This window comes from Eschrichtius robustus, chromosome 14 (assembly GCF_028021215.1).
Source record: "Eschrichtius robustus isolate mEscRob2 chromosome 14, mEscRob2.pri, whole genome shotgun sequence".
In the NCBI taxonomy this organism is placed as follows: Eukaryota; Metazoa; Chordata; class Mammalia; order Artiodactyla; family Eschrichtiidae; genus Eschrichtius; species Eschrichtius robustus.
The window spans coordinates 9,141,915-9,161,404 of record NC_090837.1 but is presented as its reverse complement, the minus strand read 5'-3'; the positions used below and the strand labels follow the sequence as shown (position 1 = coordinate 9,161,404).

Here is a 19,490-nt window from a genome sequence, read left to right as displayed (position 1 = left end):
TTCTGTAGTTGCAGCACGCAGGCTCAGTAGTTGTGGCTCACGGGCTCTAGAGTACAAGCTCAATAGTTGTGGCGCACGGGCTTACGTTGCTCCGCAGCATGTGGGATCTTCCTGGACCAGGGCTCGAACCCGTGCCCCCTGCATTGGCAGGAGGATTCTTAACCACTGCACCACCAGGGAAGCCCCAGCTAGGGGCTTTGGATTCAATCCATGTTACACACTAGGGAAGGCTCTTTCACTTGAAGAAGCACTATAACTGAAATAAGTTTGAAAGCACCTTCACAGATGAGGAAATCCAGGCCCACACACAGCAGTGTGAAGTCCAAAGTCACACAACCATTCCTTTCCAAATGTCTACCTCAAACATGTTTGTGTCCAGAGACGTAATGAAATCAATCACAGTGGGTACTGCTGTCCGCAGTGCTTCCTGCGTGCCAGTTGCTGCACCAAGCACTGAGTCTTACATCATGTGCATTCTCTCCCTCGAGCCTTACATCAAGCCTCTGGGGCAGAGACCTACCATCCACTTGCAACTGGGGAGACTGAGGCATATGTAACACAAGAAAACAACAGCAAAGCTGACTTTTGAACCAAGGGCAACCAATTTCACAGGCTCTGGGAGACTATGACAAGGCCACTGCCTTGGCCTCCTTGGGGACTGTATTCACAGGCAGGCACAGGGTGCAGCCCCAAGAGTAAGAGGTAAATCCACCATCCTTCTCTCTGACATATCTGCAAAGGGACTGTGGCCTCCTGACCACAGCTCTATAGGGCCCCTGAGCTGGGGCCATAAGGCTTTGAATAGAACCTACCTGCAACTCAACACTGGAAGCTACACTGAGAGTGCTCAGCTCCTACACAGGTGTGTACGTTCACTGGGCAAAAGGTTTCTTTCTATCTTCTACACTGGACAGACAGCATCCTGGGAGCTAGCCAGCTCTCCTGACAAGAGGCCAAGAAGATATCAAGGGATGCCCTGAAAGCACAGAAGCCAATCACACCCATTGTCACTCAAGACAGCTGAGTCATTTAAACATGAACAAGTGTGGACTACAAAAACTAAGGAATTTGAAAATCTGACCCTTTTGTGATAGCAAAAGGATGGTCTACTAAGGAGTTTCCCTATTTCATTTCTGCTTGCTTTTTGGCAAATGTTTTCGTTATTGGCAATAAGGTACCCTTCTGACCATAAGTGTATTCATTTCAAACGCTCCGAAGTAAGACAATAATTCCATTAAGAAGTACTCTTACCTTTGTTCCTGAACCAGGCACCTAGATAAAAAGAACAACAAATTTTGTTAAGTACAACAAAAAGAAGCATTTTTATTGCTTTTTCAGACCGTGGGTTAAAGGGCACATTCATCTTATTAAAGACTTCTCAAAGAGGAAAACAGAATTTCCTTAATCAAGACTTGCCACCTATATATTTTTGTATCTGTGTCATAATAACTTTACATTTCCCTTCTATATTCATTTCCTTCAGATTGGGAGCTCAGGAGACCAGCCCAACAGAGCTAGTCTCAGGAAGCCTCCATGCTTCAGTGTAATTATGTGGTATTTTCCATATGGTCATCAGTGACGTAACACTGTAGGGAAGACATGGCTCCCATCCTCCTGGTCACTTGCGCTGCACCTGTCCTCATCAGAAGGACACCACTGCCTGCCCAGGCAGTGTCCAGTCTCCTAAGTGGCCTTCCTGCCTGTAGCCCGAGCCCCCTCAAGGCCAGGCTCCTGCCTCTCCAGCACAGCCGGAGCTCTTTTCCTGAAGGGCTCCACCTCCCTTCATTCCTGTCCCCACGCCGCCAATCCCACTTCTCTAACCCCATGATGCCCTATTAGGCCAATGGGAGCTTTGGGGAGGGGGATGAGTGGACATGTGGGGGGGGCCTAAGATGAAAAAGAACTGTGCCTGCACACCTCAGGGACTGCTTCCAGGACAACTGTGAGAAGTCACACGAATTGGAAGAATTCACAGGCATAGATGGCTGACTTTGAGGAGAGAGGGAGAGGGAAAGGGCAGAGAGAGGAAAGATTAAACTTGATTCTGAAAACTGAAGCCCAGATGAATACAGGTGCCATGGATGCCCCCGTCACCACACTCCAGAAATCAGAAGGGGAAGGGGGCTTTCACAATAATCATATGGTTTTTAATCACTGAAAAATGTCTTCTCCCCTGGCAACCCTTTCACATCACCCACCAAGCAGGCCAGTGGCCTCTCATCTATTCAGTTCAGGCTTCAGTCACCGTAACCAGGAAGAAGGGGCCTCTTCACACGGGGGCCTCTTCTTCTCCAGCAAACCTATTTCCTGCCCTTTCCTGGGCGCTTATTTCATCTGCCAACCAGAAAGATAACTTTTTGGTGCTAACATGATCATTTCCGTGACAGACATTAAGATGTTTTTATAATTCTAAAGGTTTTGGTTATTAATAAAGGTCTTTTTAATTCAGGAGACAGAGTATTGGTTACCATCAAAATGAATGAAAGCAAAAAAAAAAAAAGAAAAAAGAAGAAAGCAAAATATGAGCTAACTATATAAAAATAAAAATTATTTTAAGTGATTATGTCAATATCTTTGGTATCAGTATACCAAAGAACTGGAGAAGAAAAATTTTGAGTGTCAATCATGTATTGAAATGATGCTCTACTTATCATATTGTAAAAGGGTACAAAGAACAGAAAATAAAGCCAATGAATCAAGTTTCACTTCAAAATAATTCTTACCCTCAAAATTTTAGGGCTGCTGTAATAAGCCAGGCTCAGGGTTTCAATTTCTTTACACTGTTCCAAATTTATCCTTCTGGTGCACTTAACATCTTGGTTAACCAGAAATGCTGGAAATCGTAGCATTCCCAAGGGAAAGGGAAAAAAAATTTTTAAAAACAAGAAAAATTTTAACTGTCCAACAGTAACTAAAAAATTGTAATCTAAGTAAAACTGCAAAGTTATGACACAGACATATAATATGCTTAATATAGGGTTTAAAAAATTATTTTTCAAATACATAATACATTCACATGATTCAAAATTCAAAAGGCACAAAAAGATATTGAGAGAAGTCTCCCCCCAACCCTTGTCCCCCAGCAACCACCAGTTCCCTTCCCCAGAGACAGTCAGCATGAAGTTTCTTGTGTATCTTTCTGGAAATATCCTATGCAAAGAAAAGCATGTGTGTATATATATGTATGCATATATGTATGTATGTATGTATGTATGTGTGTGTGTGTGTATATATAAATTTTTTTTTTTTTTTAGTATTTCTTTCCCCTTTTGGAAACAAACTCACAATATATATTCCGCCCTTTGTTTTTTTCACTGAACAATGTATCTTGGAGCTCAGTCTATCTCAGTACATGAAGAGCTTCCTCCTACTCTTTTTAGGGAGAATTAGTATTCTATTACAGACATGCCATAATTTATTCAACCAGTTCCCCACTAATGGAAGCTGTCTCCAGCTTTGCTATAATAATGCTGCAATCTATTGTTTTGCATGTGGGCCAGAGTTTCTGTAGGACCAACTCCTAGAAGTAGAAAAGCTAGGTCAAAGGGCATATTCATTTGCAATATTGATACATAATGCCAAAGTGCTCTTCACAGAGGCCATACCAATTTTTAGTCCCACCAGCAATATAGACAAGTGCCTACTTATCCACAGCCTTAAATTTCTTTACACTTTGCCAATCCATTAGGTGGAAACGGTATCTCAGTTTCATTGTTTTTTTTTTTTTCTCATTAATTTTTCTGGCTGCATTGGGTCTTCGCTGCAGCCCGCGGGCTTTCTCTAGTTGCAGTGAGCGGGGGCTACTCTTCGTTGCGGTGCGCGGGCTTCTCATTGTGGTGGCTTCTCTTGTTGCAGAGCACAGGCTCTAGGCACGTGGGCCTCAGTAGTTGTGGCACACGGGCTCAGTAGTTGTGGCTCATGGGCTCTAGAGCGCAGGCTCAGTAGTTGTGGTGCAGGGGCTTAGTTGCTCCACAGCATGTGGGATCTTCCCGGACCAGGGCTCACACCCGTGTCCCCTGCATTGGCAGGCAGATTCTTAAACACTGCGCCACCAGGGAAGTCCCTCAGTTTCGTTTTAATTTACACTGTTCCTTTGTGTGAGCAAGGTTAAGCATCTATTCAATAGAACGCATTTTCCTTTGTGTAGCAAGTGTTGCTTCATTAGGCCACATGCTATCATCCACGGCTTAGCAGGTTTCTGCATAGTGAGGCTGGCTAAGGACTGGAGAGCCAGGCCTATTCCCTTCCACTGCCAAGAGGGTTACTCCACGGAGTCTATGATGCTCCTGAAGGAGAAGCAGGACCCATGGGAGGCAGCTGCATGGGTTGTATCCCTGCTCCACCACCGCCTGAGTAAGAAACTGAACGTTTCTCAGTTTCCTCATCTAAAGAATGAAAACAACCCTCCCTTAGAGGATCATTGTAAGGATCACATGGAAAAAACACATGCAAGCACTTAACACAATACCCAGCATACAGTTAATCAGTGTTAGCTACTGACAAACTTTAGCTCCAGCGAGGAAAGAACTTTCCAACAGGGACTTCCCTGGTGGTCCTGTGGTTAACACTTCGCGCTCCCAATGCAGGGGGGCCCGGGTTCGATCCCCGGTCAGGAAACCAGATCCCGCGTGCCGCAACTAAAAGATCCTGCATGCCCCAACTAAGACCTGCTGCAGCCAAATAAATAAATAAATAAATATTTTTTTAAAAAAAGAACTTTCCAACAACTCTAAGAGTTAAACAACTTAATGAGCTGGTTACAGGTAGTGAGTTCCCCATCACTGCAAGTGCTCAGACAGTGACTGCATGTTGTAGAAAAGATTCCGGCACTGGGTGGGAAACTGAACTATACAACCTTTGAGGTCTCTTTCAACTCTAAGACTCTCTGTTTCTAGTTACGAAGTCTGTTTAATTGTGACTACTATAAATATAAACTAAGAACAAACTCTGTTTGCAGAGAGGAAGAAAAGTGCCCACTCTCTTACCTGCAGGGTTATTATCGGTGCACAGAGATGATGTAAGGGGAGAAGGAAATCTCAGAAATGAATGTGAAGTCTGCAGATGAACCCCATACTGCAAACAGAACAACCAACAGCTGTCATGGTGCTACTAAGGCACTCCTTCAACACTTACTGCACACCTACTATGTGACAGGCAGCACTGCAGGCATTGGGAACACAGGGGTGATTAAAAAACAGATGTGGTCCTTCTCCGCAGGGAGCTTACCTCTAGCTGTCCCACCCTTTTCCTTTTAAGGATGTGTGTTTCTGTGTACACATGTTACTGCATTTGCAGGCTTTTTAATTCTTGGCAATTTTATTTCTATTCCACTGGAAGGGTATGTAAGAAGCTGACACAGGTGCCAGCAAGGGGGAAACAAGCCCTGTCCTTCACTAGAGCTGGGAGTATAAATTCCTGCAATCTTTCTGGAGAGTAATCTGGTATCGGTATTTTAAATTCCCATTCATTTTGACCAAGTTAACCCGTTTATAGGAACATATCCTAAGGATTTAATCAGACAAAAATATATGTGTCTAGGGACTTCCCTGGTGGAGCGGTGGTTAGGAATCCTCCTGCCAATGCAGGGGACACGGCTTCGATCCCTGGTCCAGGAAGATCCCACATGCCATGGAGCAACTAAGCCTGTGTGCCACAACTACTGAGCCTGCGCTCTAGAGCCCAAGAGCCACAACTACTGAGCCCATGTGCCCCATCTACTGAAGCCCGCACGCTCCAGGGCCGTGAGCCCCAACTACTGAGCCTGCGTGCCACAACTACTGAAGCCCACGCGCCTAGAGCCCATGCTCTGCAACAAGGAAAGCCACCGCAATAGGAAGCCCGCACGCCGCAATGAAGAGTAGCCCCCCGCTCGCCGCCACTAGAGAAAGCCCGTGCACAGCAACGGACCCAACACAGCCAAAAAATATATATATATATATATATATAAATATATGTACCTATAAGAATGTTTATTGTGGATTATTTATAATAGCAAAAACTAGAAACGAATGTCTGTTAAATGGTGGAATGACAATAATAAATAACGACACATCCATGGAAAGAATACTTTGTACCAGTAAAATATAGCTCCAACACTAGCTCCTTCCTATACCTATGTTTTCCTCATCACTTAAATGGAGACAATGACATATCCTTCCCAGGGTTGTGTGCAGTGATGTCTGAAAAGCTCTGCACAGTGTCTGGCACATGGGAAATTCTCAAGAAATGGTAACTTTTATAGTGACATGGGAAGATGCATAAAATTTGCATCTTTACAAATTTTTGCAAATTTTTTTTTTTTTGCAAAGAAAAAAGCACTTTGCTGCATCTTTTGAGGTGGAAAGGAAGAAAAAATTCTGCAGAGACAAATGCAAGCTTACCACAGAATAAATGCCTCAAAACCCTATGTTAGAATTCAACTACTCAAGTTTAATTTTCACGATCTTTGATCTATAGGCACGCACGTTAAGTTTTTTAGTTTATAATATGAATTCTATGTCTCAGGAAAGCCGGTTTACTGGGAACATACTGAAAAGTTAACTTACAAAGACAAGATATTTGTGACGGGATGAGTGGACTTAAGTTCCTGGCTCACCTCATATTTTGCAGTATTTGGAGCATCCGGTTTGGCTGTCAAGGAAACATCTGATTCTGCATTCGATGAAAAACCATCAGATGTTTTCATCAATTTATCAAAATTGCTTTCATCAGGCACTTCTGGATTAATAAAGGATAATGCAGGTTTATCTGTTTTTAGAAAAAACATTTTAGATCAGTATAAAATATAACATGTATAGTATATATAACATATGTAGTATTTTGGAAACAACTTTCAGTAGCATTAAGGCTGATGTGAAGACATTAAAGTGTCTCTTTTTATATTCACTTTCCCCAAGATTTCTTGAATCTTATTAAATAAATAGGATCTTTCTCTATTGTGGAAGCAATAGTTTCTAAAGCCTACAGGTAAAGAGCACAACAGAAACCAATAATAATCAATCTCTTTCTCTGGCCCATGGACTGAGGCATCTGCTGCATAAACCTCTAAGGGGCAACTCTCTCCAGATGGCTATGGGAATGAAAGACCCTGTTTCTACCCTCACACAGCCACCTCCAAAGCCCAGGAGGATAATGTGCCCTGTACATGAGAGGTGGGAGGAGGAGGGAACAGGCTGGTATGTTCACTGGCCCTGTTATGTCAGAGAACATGACAATGACTGACCAGTCATTACCTCAGATTACAAATCACAGAAAAATCGCCTAAATTTTCAAGTGCAAAGGAACAAAACCAAAATATAAAGACACTCTGAAAAGACGATAAAGTTTGATAAAACCATAAATGTGTCTCTGATCTCTGATATCTTGATAACATTTTACACTCACATGTACTTTGGAACTAGACACCTAACTGAGCTAAATGCTCAGATAAAAATAAAGATCCTGTTTTCATGCAAATATTCTTAGTAAAAATAAAAGAGAAAAAGGGAACTTGAAACCAAAGCTGAACCTGATTCCTAACTATTAAATCAGGAGGAAATAAAGTAAAACACACACACACACACACACACACACACACACACCCCTAAATAAATCTAGATTCCTATGCATGTCTACATATTATAAACACCTTTGAAATAAAGTATGAGATTTCAAAAGATAACTACACAAGCACAATTAAAGAAAACGTGCATGGCCACAGGTTTATAAAGTTACTTGCAGTTGTCTGTGGAATGGCCTCAAGATAAACTCTAGCCAAACCACAGAATAACTGCTTTAAATCTAACAATGGGACATTTTTCCATAAAAGAACTTTTAAAAGAAAAAAATTTTCAGAGTTTCACAAAGTATATCACCATCAAATACTTACAGTTTGTAATGTGAATGCAGAAAATAGATGGATTGATTTGGTCAACAAGTTTAAATACTCTCTGAGGTGGGTCTGCTGTAAAATTCAATGAATAGATGGCTGCTTTTTGACTACAAAACTGACTATCACCCCTGAAAATTAAAAAAATAATAAGACAAAGTTTTAAGGCAAATGCACACAATCTTAGCAAGATTATTTTAAAACTGTCAGATGCTTGCACTGTACTATGTTAACAACTACATGGAGGATATTTATGAAAGTGCGATGTTAGTATTGAATCCACTTTTATTTAGTTTATTCAGTGTTAAATTGTTTGGCATTTTAAACTTCTTCCTCCAACAGTGAAAATATGAAGACAACTAGAATCACCTTTAAGAAAATCTTGTCAAGTATGGAATATAGATCAGAGTATAATTTTGATGTAAATGAACCTTGCAAACCCTGACAGAATCAATTACATAAAATTTTGCAGAACTTCAGATTGTTTGTAAGTACCCAGAATGGATCCAAACTTCCTAGTCTTTAGAATAAAGCTGTCTTCACAAAGGATTGTGAGAATGAGAAAATGTAACGTCATCTGGAAGTTTCGGGGCTTAGAAGTTACAGTATAGATAAGTCTTCAACCAATCCCGGACTTAACAAACCCTAATCTATTTGATACTGATACAGATATGGCATAGAGATATAACAAAAATGAGATCATATTACATACTGCTTTAAGGCTTTTTTCACTTAATATATAGTGCCCAATATTTCCCATATCATCAAACATGTTTTTGTATTATTATACTAAATAGCTTCATTGTATACCAATTTATTAAGATACTCCCAATTTTTTTAGCCAATCCTCTACTGTTGATCTAGGCTGTTTCTAATTTTCCCCGATTATATATAATGCTATAATGACATCCTTGTACATACATTTTTATTAATATCACCATTTATTTCCTTAGGCCGTATCTCCTGAAGTGGAATTGCTGGGTCAAAAGGTAGGTACTCATAATTTAAGGCTTCTGAGACATACTGCCAGATCGCCTTCCAGAAAGGCAAGATGCATCCTCACCAACACTGTAGTAACAAGAGCGCGTATTTCCTGTACTCTTGCCAAGACTGGATATTATCATTCAGTTTTTACCCTTTGCGAATTTCATGGGCAAAAGCCTGTTATCTCATTGTTTAAATTTGAATTTTCTCTTTTACTAGTGAGGTTAAATATTTTTCCATACAGTTACTGCTCACTGGTATTTATTCTTCAGTAAGTTGACCATTTTTTATTAGAACGTTTGTCTTCTCATTTACTTAAAAGAACCCATATATATATATACACATATATATGTATATATGTGTATATATATATATATTTTTTTTTTTTTTTTGGCTGCGTTGGGTCTTCGTTGCTGCATGTGGGCTTTCTCTACTTGCGGCGAGCAGGGGCTACCCTTCGTTGCGGTGCACGGGCTTCTCATTGCAGTGGCTTCTCTTGTTGCTGAGCACGGGCTCTAGGTACATGGGCTTCAGTAGTTGAAGCACGCGGGCCCTAGAGCGAGCGGGCTTCAGTAGTTGCGGCTCGCGGGCTCTAGAGTGCAGGCTCAGTAGTTGTGGCGCACGGGCTTAGTTGTTCCGCGGCATGTGGGATCTTCCTGGACCAGGGATCAAACCTGTGTCCCCAGCATTGGCAGGCGGATTCTTATCCACTGTGCCACCAGGGAAGTACCTGATTTTTTTAAACTAATGAAGTTGTCAATCTTTTCTTTTATAGTTTGCCTTTGGGTTTATGCTTAAAAGACATTCCCTAACCCAAGATTAATAAATGTTCACCTATATTTTTCATTTGCTCATTAATTTTTTTTTAACGTTTCAATCTCTTGGTAATTTACTTCGATGTAATGCTATGAAGCAGGAACCTCATGTCTTTTGTTTTTAAATAATCATCCTACATCATTTACTGAATGATCCAACCTTTACTCCACAGAGATGAAATACCATATTTATATTAAATACATAAGTAGAAAAAAAATAATACTATTTATTTATTTATTTATTTATTTATTTATTTATTTATTTATTTATTTATTTATTTATTTATTTATTTATTTATTTATTTATTTATTTATTTATTTATTTATTTATTTATTTATTTATTTATTTATTTATTTATTTATTTATTTATGGCTGTGTTGGGTCTTCGTTTCTGTGCGAGGGCTTTCTCTAGTTGCGGCAAGTGGGGCCCACTCTTCACCGCGGTGCGCGGGCCTCTCACTATCGCGGCCTCTCTTGTTGTGGAGCACAGGCTCCAGACACGCAGGCTCAGCAACTGTGGCTCACGGGCCGAGTTGCTCCGCGGCATGTGGGATCTTCCCAGACCAGGGCTCGAACCCGTGTCCCCTGCATTGGCAGGCAGATTCTCAACCACTGCACCACCAGCAAAGCCCCAGAAAAAAACATAATACTTTTTAAAAAAATTAGCTGGTGTAAAATCAGTACACACAACTGATTTTTGGCCTTTCTATTCTCTTCCAATGACCTACTAATCTGCCTTGAATTAATACACATTATTTTCACTATTACAGTGTTACAACTGTTTTAAACCTAGTAGTTTGCTCTTCTTATTCAATAACGTCTTGGCTGTTCTGTTTATTCTTCCAGATGAATTTTAGAATCATTTTGACACATTATCCCTCTCCCATCTGACTAGAATTACATTATAATAAATTGAAGTGTATAAGTAATGATTCTTACCATCCCACTATGCAGACTGTATCTCTCCAGTTATTCAAATGTTTTATGTCTCACTATATTTTGAAGTTTTTTTTTCACAAAAATTCTCAATAGTTAAGTTTAATTCTAACTATATTAAATTTCTATTGGTGTTATGAATAGAATCCATTTCCATTATATTTTTTGAACGTTTATTGCTGGGGTATTGATTTATTTTGTAACTGGCCTCTTTTCCAAATGCTCTGTATAGTTCTAATGGTATATAAGTTGTTATTGTAGGCATAAAGAATATTTTTGAAAAACCGTGAGCAGTATTAATAAGAAAAGATCCAGCACTGAAAAATCTATGAGTCCTACTGGGCCTTAAAGGATGAGTAGGAATTAGACAGAAAGGGAATGGGACACTAATCCAAGTACAAAAATGGCACTGGCCAAGGATGGGTAATGTACTGATGGTATTTGGAAAACAAAGTACCAAAGGTGGGCTGGATGGTGGATACTAGATGGGGTTAGTAGGAAATAAGATCTGAAAGAGGTTGGGATGGATATGAATCCAGGTTATGGATTCTGTAGGTAATGAGAGTTTTTGAAGGTTCTTTAGGAAGTGAGTGATAAGTTGAGGCGTGAGCTTATGAAGAGGAAGGAAGTAGGAATGGATAAATATGAGGGCAATCGTAAAAGACAACTCAGCAGAATGGGACTCTTCACCCCTCCCCTTCGAGTCAGGGACCTCTCGAATCCTGTGCAGTGAATCAGTATCACATCCGTACATTTCTCTTTAGTCCCACTGTCACAACCTTCTGGGGTAAAAGAGAGGACACCTATTAATCCTCATCTGCAATAGCTTCCTACTTGGTTCCCTGTTACCAGGCCTGGCCCCTGTGATCTATTGTCCATGCTGCTGCTGAATTTATTAAGTTGGGAATCTGATCACCTCACTTCCCGGCCCCCTGAAGAATTCAGGAAAAATCCGAACCCCTCAGCATACACACAAGGCCCCTCAGAATTTGACCCCTGCCATTCCCCACACTCCTCTGGCTCCACCCTTCCCTAGCCATGCTGAGTTACCTGCAGTTAAGGCAACAGGCTGTACTCCTTCACCCCCATGCAGCTCCCTCGGCCTGGAATGCCCTTCCTGATTCCACGCTGGCCAACTTCTACTTGCTCTTCAGAACCCAGCTCAGTTATTTTCTAGAAAGACCTCACTACTCCCACTGTCTGGGTTAGATGCCACTCCTCTGAGTTCTCCTAGTGTCTGGGGCAGAAACTGCCATCCACTCATCTGTCTCCCTTACTCATGAGCTCTTTGAAGGCAGGACCATGTCTAAGTCATCTTTAAATCCCTGGTACTGGCACACAGGAGGGCTCAAGAAAGGCATGGTGAGATGTGAAAGACGGCTTAGATGTGAGAAGGCAAGGAAGAGACAGGAGTCAGGGTAGCCTCCAGGTTTCTGGCCTGGGTTTCTGACTGGGTAGAGAACGAAAAAAGGGGATACTTGAGGGTCAGTTAGGGGTGGAGGGGAGAAATTCATTCATCCATTTAACTCATTTTTAATGAGGGCCAACTATGTGGCAGAAGCTGTGCTAGGCACTAGTGGTAAATGGTATATAAAAGATAATTCTTACTCTCAAGAAGCTTACATCTAATGAGGAAAACAGACATTAATCCAATAATCTTAACAATAAATTTACAAGTTATTGGATGACAGGACTAGCTGATGACAGTTCAGCAAATGTAAATAAACTTTTTATGAGTTGGAATCTACATAACAGGAACACACAACTAGTTAGGACTATTAGTTTTGATTTCAGTATTTCTACACTTCATATTCAGGAGAAAGTCACAAGCAAAACTAACTCAAAAAATTCTGAGGTCCTCTCCTGAGGGCACTACGAATTCAGCTCTAACCTCTAAACCATGAGGTCCACAAACCACACCTAATTTTGTAAATAAGTTTTACTGAAACGTAGCCGTGCCCATTCATTTACATATTGTCGATACTGCTTTTGCTCAACAATGGCAGAGTTGAGAAGTTGCAACAGAGACCATTATGGCCTGCAAAGCTTAAAGTATTTATTATGTGGCCTTTTACAGAAAAAAGCTGGCTGACCCCCATTCTAAATAGTCTATATCTAAAATTACAGTACTGGCTAATTTTTTTTAAACAATTACATTCTAAATAACGATCTCAAATCGGAGCAGATACCTCACTCTCAGGCTCCTGGTACTTACTAAGACAGGAAAACAGAATGATTTTCAACAAAGACTGAACCACAATGTAGTCCAGCTAGCCAGAAAAATAATCTGACTACAACACCCCATGCTCCAAGCATTTTTACAATATCAGAAGTAGATTCAATTTCCCATTGGTCAATAAAATAGTTTCCCATGGGAAAAACACATCACACTTCCAAAAAGCATTCAACCTATCAAGTTTCAATCGCTAAAACTTGATACAAGACTAAATGTAAATTAGCTATCTCTGAATAATAAATTGGTCCCATCCTGAATAAATTAACCTCTAACCTCTCCTAAGTGCTGCTATTTTATCTGAATTATGAGAAGCAGATAAATCAGAAGAGATTATTTCTTTACCTTATAATCGACTGGGAATGTCATTTTCCATTATTCTCCTAGACAATGTGAACTGTGAGAATTCCTGGTAGATTTGTCCATCAGAAAAGTATAAACAAAGCTTTCCTATCTATTTTATTTTTTGTTACAAGTATTATGTCTACAACAAAAGCTGTAAAATTAAGCTGTACTTTTCACCCTAGGCTATACAGGAGACTAATTCACAGATACAAAAATGTGACACCTTATCTGTTTACAAATCACAGTGAAACGTAATTCAATATCTGAACACAGAGATTTCATTATACCCTTTGTAAAAAGTACACTCTCTCTTCTCTTTTGCCTGAGCTATCATCTGGCTGGATGCAAATAAGGGATAGACACTCTTCTACATATTGGTTTGGACAGCATGACTTCTGAATGATGCAAAATTCAGAAAATCAGGTTTGGGTTTTTCAGCCTGGGGGAGTTTTCACTTCCTGTCCCCAAATTTTATAATCTTGGTCCAATTTTATCAAACCTGCATGTGTCATAAACTTACATGACAACTGGGATTGAGCAGGCAGAAAAGACACTGAAATCCACGGAGCTGCAATCAGGATCACAACAGCAGTTGACATCACACAGTGCTGGAGACAAGTCACAGACACACAGAGCAGCAACTACAGAAACAAGAGAGGTGGGGTGCAGAGTGTCACAATCAGCAGGTAGTGACTGCCCCCCTGCCACTGCAAGGTACCAAAAATCCATCTCATACAGAAGGTCCATTTTATTTTTCCTATTGCACTTTGGGGGAAATTTGTGAAGTGAAAATAAGTCAGTTTGAGCACCCCTCCATCCAAGGTTTCCCCAAAGTGGCTAATCATCTGACTCACCTGGAAAGTTCTGTTTGTGTTCTACCTAGAAAGACTCTGATTTGGTAAGCTAACTATGAAACCAGACACCTGTTTTTCAAAAACTTTCCAGGTGATGCTGATAATTAAAACAGGTTTAAGAACCAGCACGGTAAATCACTTGCCTGATCAAAAGAACCACCACTTTAACACTGCAGACTCCTGAGCCCCTCCTCTGGAGATTCCAATTCAGAGGAAGGGCCCACTTAAGGCTGCCAAGAATCAGGGTTCTCTATCTTGTTCCTCTCCTCAGACGTCAACTGCAGCTTTGAAGCTGAGCCCACATTCACAGGCTATTGGCCAAGAATCAAACCGGCTCAAGTTCTTTGTACTTGGGATCCTAGAAATATCTTTCGTAATTCAGACAATAAAAGCATGGGAAAAGGAAGGAAGCCCCACTTAGCAAATTTTAATTTTTAATAATGATGACTACCTGGATTTTTAATTCCCTATTTTAGTCTGTCAAACAGGGGGGCAAAAAACTTTTAAAGAGATAGCAGAGCATGAGAATGATAAATACTGAACTCATGGTAGTTTAATTACTGCTGGAAGGGAGGGAATAAGATCAGTGCTTCAATCTTACCTGTAATGTTTTGTTTCTTTTTCTGAAAAAGGATTTCATGCACAAACAAATTTAAAAAAGGGATCTCAAGCAAATGCTGGTAGACAATACATACAACATTCTTATTTGCATTTATGAATTATTTTACAATGTTTCCCTCTAGCCAAGGACTCCTTTGTGTGCTTAGAAGTGTTGAGGCACCCTGCCTTATGTGTTCAAAATTAATGTTGATTTGTTTTACAAAACTTAAAGCCTTTGTAGGTAGGTAGCTATAAGACTACTAGGGACAAAGCAATAGTGTTTAATAACTCTACTTAGGAAAAAAAAAAAAGGTCTCTATCCATGTGAGTACACTTAATCAGCCAACAAGTATGTGTTGAGCACTCCCAGGGTCTAAGTAGCACTCAGCTGCTCTTCCAAGCCTCTTCACGTCTACAGGGTACTAATGAACAGAGCTCACATTCAAGATGAAAGTTATCATCCTTCTCTTCCACCTGTAACCCATTCTGCAAACGGCTGCCCAGTTCTCCACTCCGAGTCACTCTCCTGCTACAACATGTACCCAGGGTGTGACCTAAAATCAGGCAAGTAATTCACTAACATGAAAAAATGGGAATAACCCAACATCCTAAGGTTGTTATAAGGATTAAATGAGATACATCACAGATGAAATGCTTAGAACAGGGGCTGCTACACAGTAAGCAGTTAATAAATGCCAGCTGGCATTTATTATCATTACTTGCACAGGTCTAAACAGAGGCCCTTTAAAAAGACGAAGGAAAGTGTAAATTCATCCTCCCATTTTGGAAAAACAGCCCTGAACACCTATTAATGATGGTTCAAGAACAGCTTCATTTTGGGGAGAAAGTGCATTAACAGACGAAACATTTACATGGATAAAAGACAACTCAGTCCAAAAAATCTTAGAGAATTTCAGATATTGAATACTCTGCTGTATTCTGTCCCAATTTATCACTTAACTTCCCTACTAATTCATCAAATAAAGTTTTGATATAAAACAAAGCTTTTTTATATATTGAAATAGCAAATATATTTCTCTGTACTTTTTCTTAGGACTACTCATAATTTATAAAGGAGAAATAATGGTTCAGTAACTGATGTTAAGTCCTAGAGTTCAGGATGTCAGCCAATGATGACTTTTCCATTTACTAATACTGAACCTTACTCAATTTAAGAAAAGATCTTTTTCTCTTAAGAAGGGATAAAAAATACTGCATACCTATTGGAGTTACAGTCAGAGGACTTAAAAGGGATTTTTCTGAGATCACAAACCCCTTTGACAAACTACTCACTTCTATGAACTCTCACCCCAGAAAAATGCATATTCACAAAAGTTTGCCCTCTATCTTGGAGTCACAGCTATCCCCTGAAGTCATCCGTGTCGAATCAGATTACAAAATAGTCACCAAATGTGTGACTCAAGGATTAGATCACTTTCTGAGAAATATGTTAATTATCCCTAAAGATGAATCTTACGAAGTGGATATAAGCCCTCACCCCATAACTTCCCACCTCCAGCTCAACACAGGAGGAATCCTGGGTTCTTATAATTCAAGTCAACAGACAGGGGCCTTGACCTAGTCACTTTCAGTAAACTAGACTTTTCGCGTCTCTTTTTGATAAGTGAAAAGTTCAACGTATCCTATGCACTTAATTCCCACAACTGTCTACAAACTTTCGATTTAATTTCGTGTTCTGCTGCAAAGCTGCAAGCAAGTATTCATTCATTATCACCTTTAGCGTTAATGTTGTCCAAGACCACTGCAAGTACTTTCAAAGCTTTTTATATTTCCCACTTGGGCTCTCTGAGCCTCGGTTTTCTCATCTGTATGACAGTGAATAATAACATCTACCTCCAACGGTTGCTGAGAGAATTAATGCCTATGAAACACTTAGCAATGCCTGCTCACAATAAGTGGTCAATAAACGTTAACTATCATTATTATTACATCCTCACCCGGCTACCACCCCCCGCAGTCTGGATCACTGTAGATCCCCAGGAATTGGCACTTGGTACCCACCGTCCGTGACCGGGGTGGGCCTGGGGCCGGAGGAGGGCCTGGGAGCCCTGGGGGTTTCATGGGGCCTAGGAGATACAGCAGGTCGGAAAGTCGTCGGGGCTGGCTTCGTGGAGTACAGGCCCTCCGTCGTCACCACCGGGGTGGCCCCGGCCTGGGCGCTCACGGAGGCCCAGCAGTCCAGGAGCACGAGCAGGAGCGGCGGGAGATCCCACAGCCCCATCACCCAGCGGAAACCCGCGCGGCTAGCAGCCAAGGACCGCGCGCTACCTGGCAACCGCGGCGGCTGGGTGCGCAGCATCACGGGAAGGGTCGCGAGAGGCCGCGAGAGACTGGGGGCGGAGGGCGGGGCGGGGCCTGGGCGGGGCCGGCCACAAGAGGCGGGGATGGGGGCGGGGGAGAGGGGCGGGACTGTGGGACGCGGACCTGGGGCAGTGTGAAGCCAGTGGACACCTGGGGCTTGTGAATCCCGCATGTAGTTTCCAAGCGGACTGCGGTACTTGTTTAAAAAATGCGGATTTCCAGGTTCCGCCTCAGGGGATTCTGAATCAATAAGCCTAGGGCAGGGTCCAGGGATCAATATTTTTAACAAATGTCCTAACGCAACCAGTGCGGGGGGACAGAAATTTTGGGACCCACTCTCCTAAAGCTACTAAATAGGGCTTTTTGAAGGAGCAGAGATCACATCACTATCCTTGAATTTTCTGTCTCACACCTGTTGACACTTTCTTTGCCGTTTTTGTTTTAGCCCACTTAGGCTCTCTGAGCCTCGGTTTTCTCATCTGTATGACAGGTATAGTATCTACCTCTAGGGCTTGTATCCCAGGAAGTCGCCAGATAACTTCTGTTCACTGTGTTGTGATAAGGGGGACAGATGAAAACTTAATAACTTTTTCTACAGACAAAAAAAATTGACAAAAATTAAGTAGAATGATTTATAGGTGTTAAAAGGAAAAAACAAAGCAAATCTACTGTAACTCTACAAAATGAATTGAAGACCACAAGACTCAGGGAAGCCCCTCATTTCTAAGCTGCCATATTTATAGAAGTATTCCAGCCCAGGTATGCTGGCTATATCTTTGATACTTAATCTCCTTACAATTCAGAAGTGAATGTGAAAATACTTAAACATATCATGGTAATTATTCAAGAAACACATTTTTCCAATTCAGAAGAATGCCAAGGGAATTCCCTGTCGGTCCAGTGGTTAGGACTCGGCACTTTCACTGCTGGGGGCCTGGGTTCCATCCCTGGTTGGGGAACTAAGATCCCACAAGCCATGGCACAGCCAAAACTAAATAAATAAATTAATTAAAATTAAAATTTAAAAAAAGAAGAATGCCAAAACAGTATATATACCTAGTTTATTAAATTTATACAGCAAAGCTAAATCATCAAAATGACATCTTTACCACCTTCCTATGGCATTCCAGAGAAAGTGTATAAAATATAATTGGATCAAATGTGTAATACAGATATTTCCAATTCTTTTCTACAAAGGATTGTTTTAACATCCACCTGAAATTCTGGACCACTTTTAATAACGCTTGTATGTAACGCTTTCCTTTAAAAAAAAAAAACTATTATTTTCCAAACCTTCATCTCATAACTTCTAAATCCAGGATGACTTGTTTTTCAATCTACTCTTTACTTCCAGGCCTCTACTTTCTTTTCTATACCTTAATATCTGTCAATCATGTTGTCCTATTTTCTGTTTTGAAATTTTAGGCTGTTGGATTAAATTTTGATAAAGTGACCGTCAGTTCTAACATTTTTGAGTTTATGGTTTGGGAAATAATCTCACCACCCCTTTTGGTTCAATCTCAAACACTCCGTAGGTGGCCTAAAAGTAATTTTATGACATTTTACACAGTCAAGATGACGGCTGCATCAGCTCAGATCCATTTTGCAAACCTTGGGAACACTGAAACTTTTCATTTCACAGCTGACTCCTTTCTGCCAGGTTTTTTTTCATCTTTCAACCCAAAGGATCCTTTCTCCCTTCCTTGTCCCCTGGCCTTGGCAGGTTCCCTCATTAAGATGGAAGGACACAAAGAAGGGCCAAGATCTATTTCCATATTTTGTCCAAAACTGCAGCATTCGCGTTGTGCGTAAATGTTTGTGATCTAAAATGTCCATCTGTTTCTCTAGGATTATTGGCATTCTCAATTCCTTATAGCCTGTGCCAACGTTGGGAGGAATCAAGACAATTTCAGCTTTTTGGAATTCTGCACTTGGAAGCTGCCGCATGTGAGGAGCCTGAAAAACCAAAGACAGGAGTAGCTGGGTGGAAACATAGCTGAGTCTGACTTCATATGGCAGTGATAACCCCTCTGTCTTGGTCTTTGGTGTGGTTTGGGGTGAGTTGACTATTATTGTTGTTATTATTATTGCTAAAGTCGTGGCTTCTAATCTGTCTAAAATTAAGTATGCAGTTTTGCCTATGATTAAGTATATACACCCATCTTTATTCATCCGAGCCAAATATTTTACAAATAGGGAGGCAGAATCATTAGGCTTTATAAAGGGATTTCTTCGAACGACAGGAGATCAAGCCTGTGTGAGGACAAAGGACTGACTCTATTGTTTTGACTGAAGTGAACCGTCCAGTAATTCATTTCTAAATCAACACCCAGAAGAAAATAATCCCCAGCTTCTCTCCTCCTTGCATTTCCCACATGCCTAGTCAACCACCAGATACTATTCTTGTTCTTCAAATGTTTTCTGAAACATTATGGGGGCAGAAGGGCTATTTGAGCAGACTTCACATTCTTGAAAGGTCTCAAATTTACAAGTTTGACCTTTTCTGAAAATGAAGTAATAAATACAGTCACAG

The 19,490-nt window shown here is 40.8% G+C and overlaps 1 protein-coding gene across 2 annotated transcripts in view; it reads right to left on the bottom strand.

The window, feature by feature from the left end:
* The window catches only part of TCTN1 (tectonic family member 1), a 28,446-nt gene extending 11,478 nt beyond the window's left edge, over positions 1–16,968 (bottom strand). For both annotated transcript variants that reach the window (XM_068562849.1, XM_068562850.1), the window contains exons 1-7: positions 16,658–16,968; positions 13,702–13,822; positions 7,868–7,998; positions 6,596–6,747; positions 4,986–5,073; positions 2,724–2,833; positions 1,252–1,272 (exon numbers count right to left, since the gene is read on the bottom strand). In XM_068562849.1, the coding sequence (XP_068418950.1) occupies positions 1,252–1,272; positions 2,724–2,833; positions 4,986–5,073; positions 6,596–6,747; positions 7,868–7,998; positions 13,702–13,822; positions 16,658–16,955 (921 nt within the window). In that variant the 5' untranslated portion in view covers positions 16,956–16,968. The remainder of the gene's footprint in view (positions 1–1,251; positions 1,273–2,723; positions 2,834–4,985; positions 5,074–6,595; positions 6,748–7,867; positions 7,999–13,701; positions 13,823–16,657) is intronic.
* Positions 16,969–19,490: the final 2,522 nt, after the last annotated feature.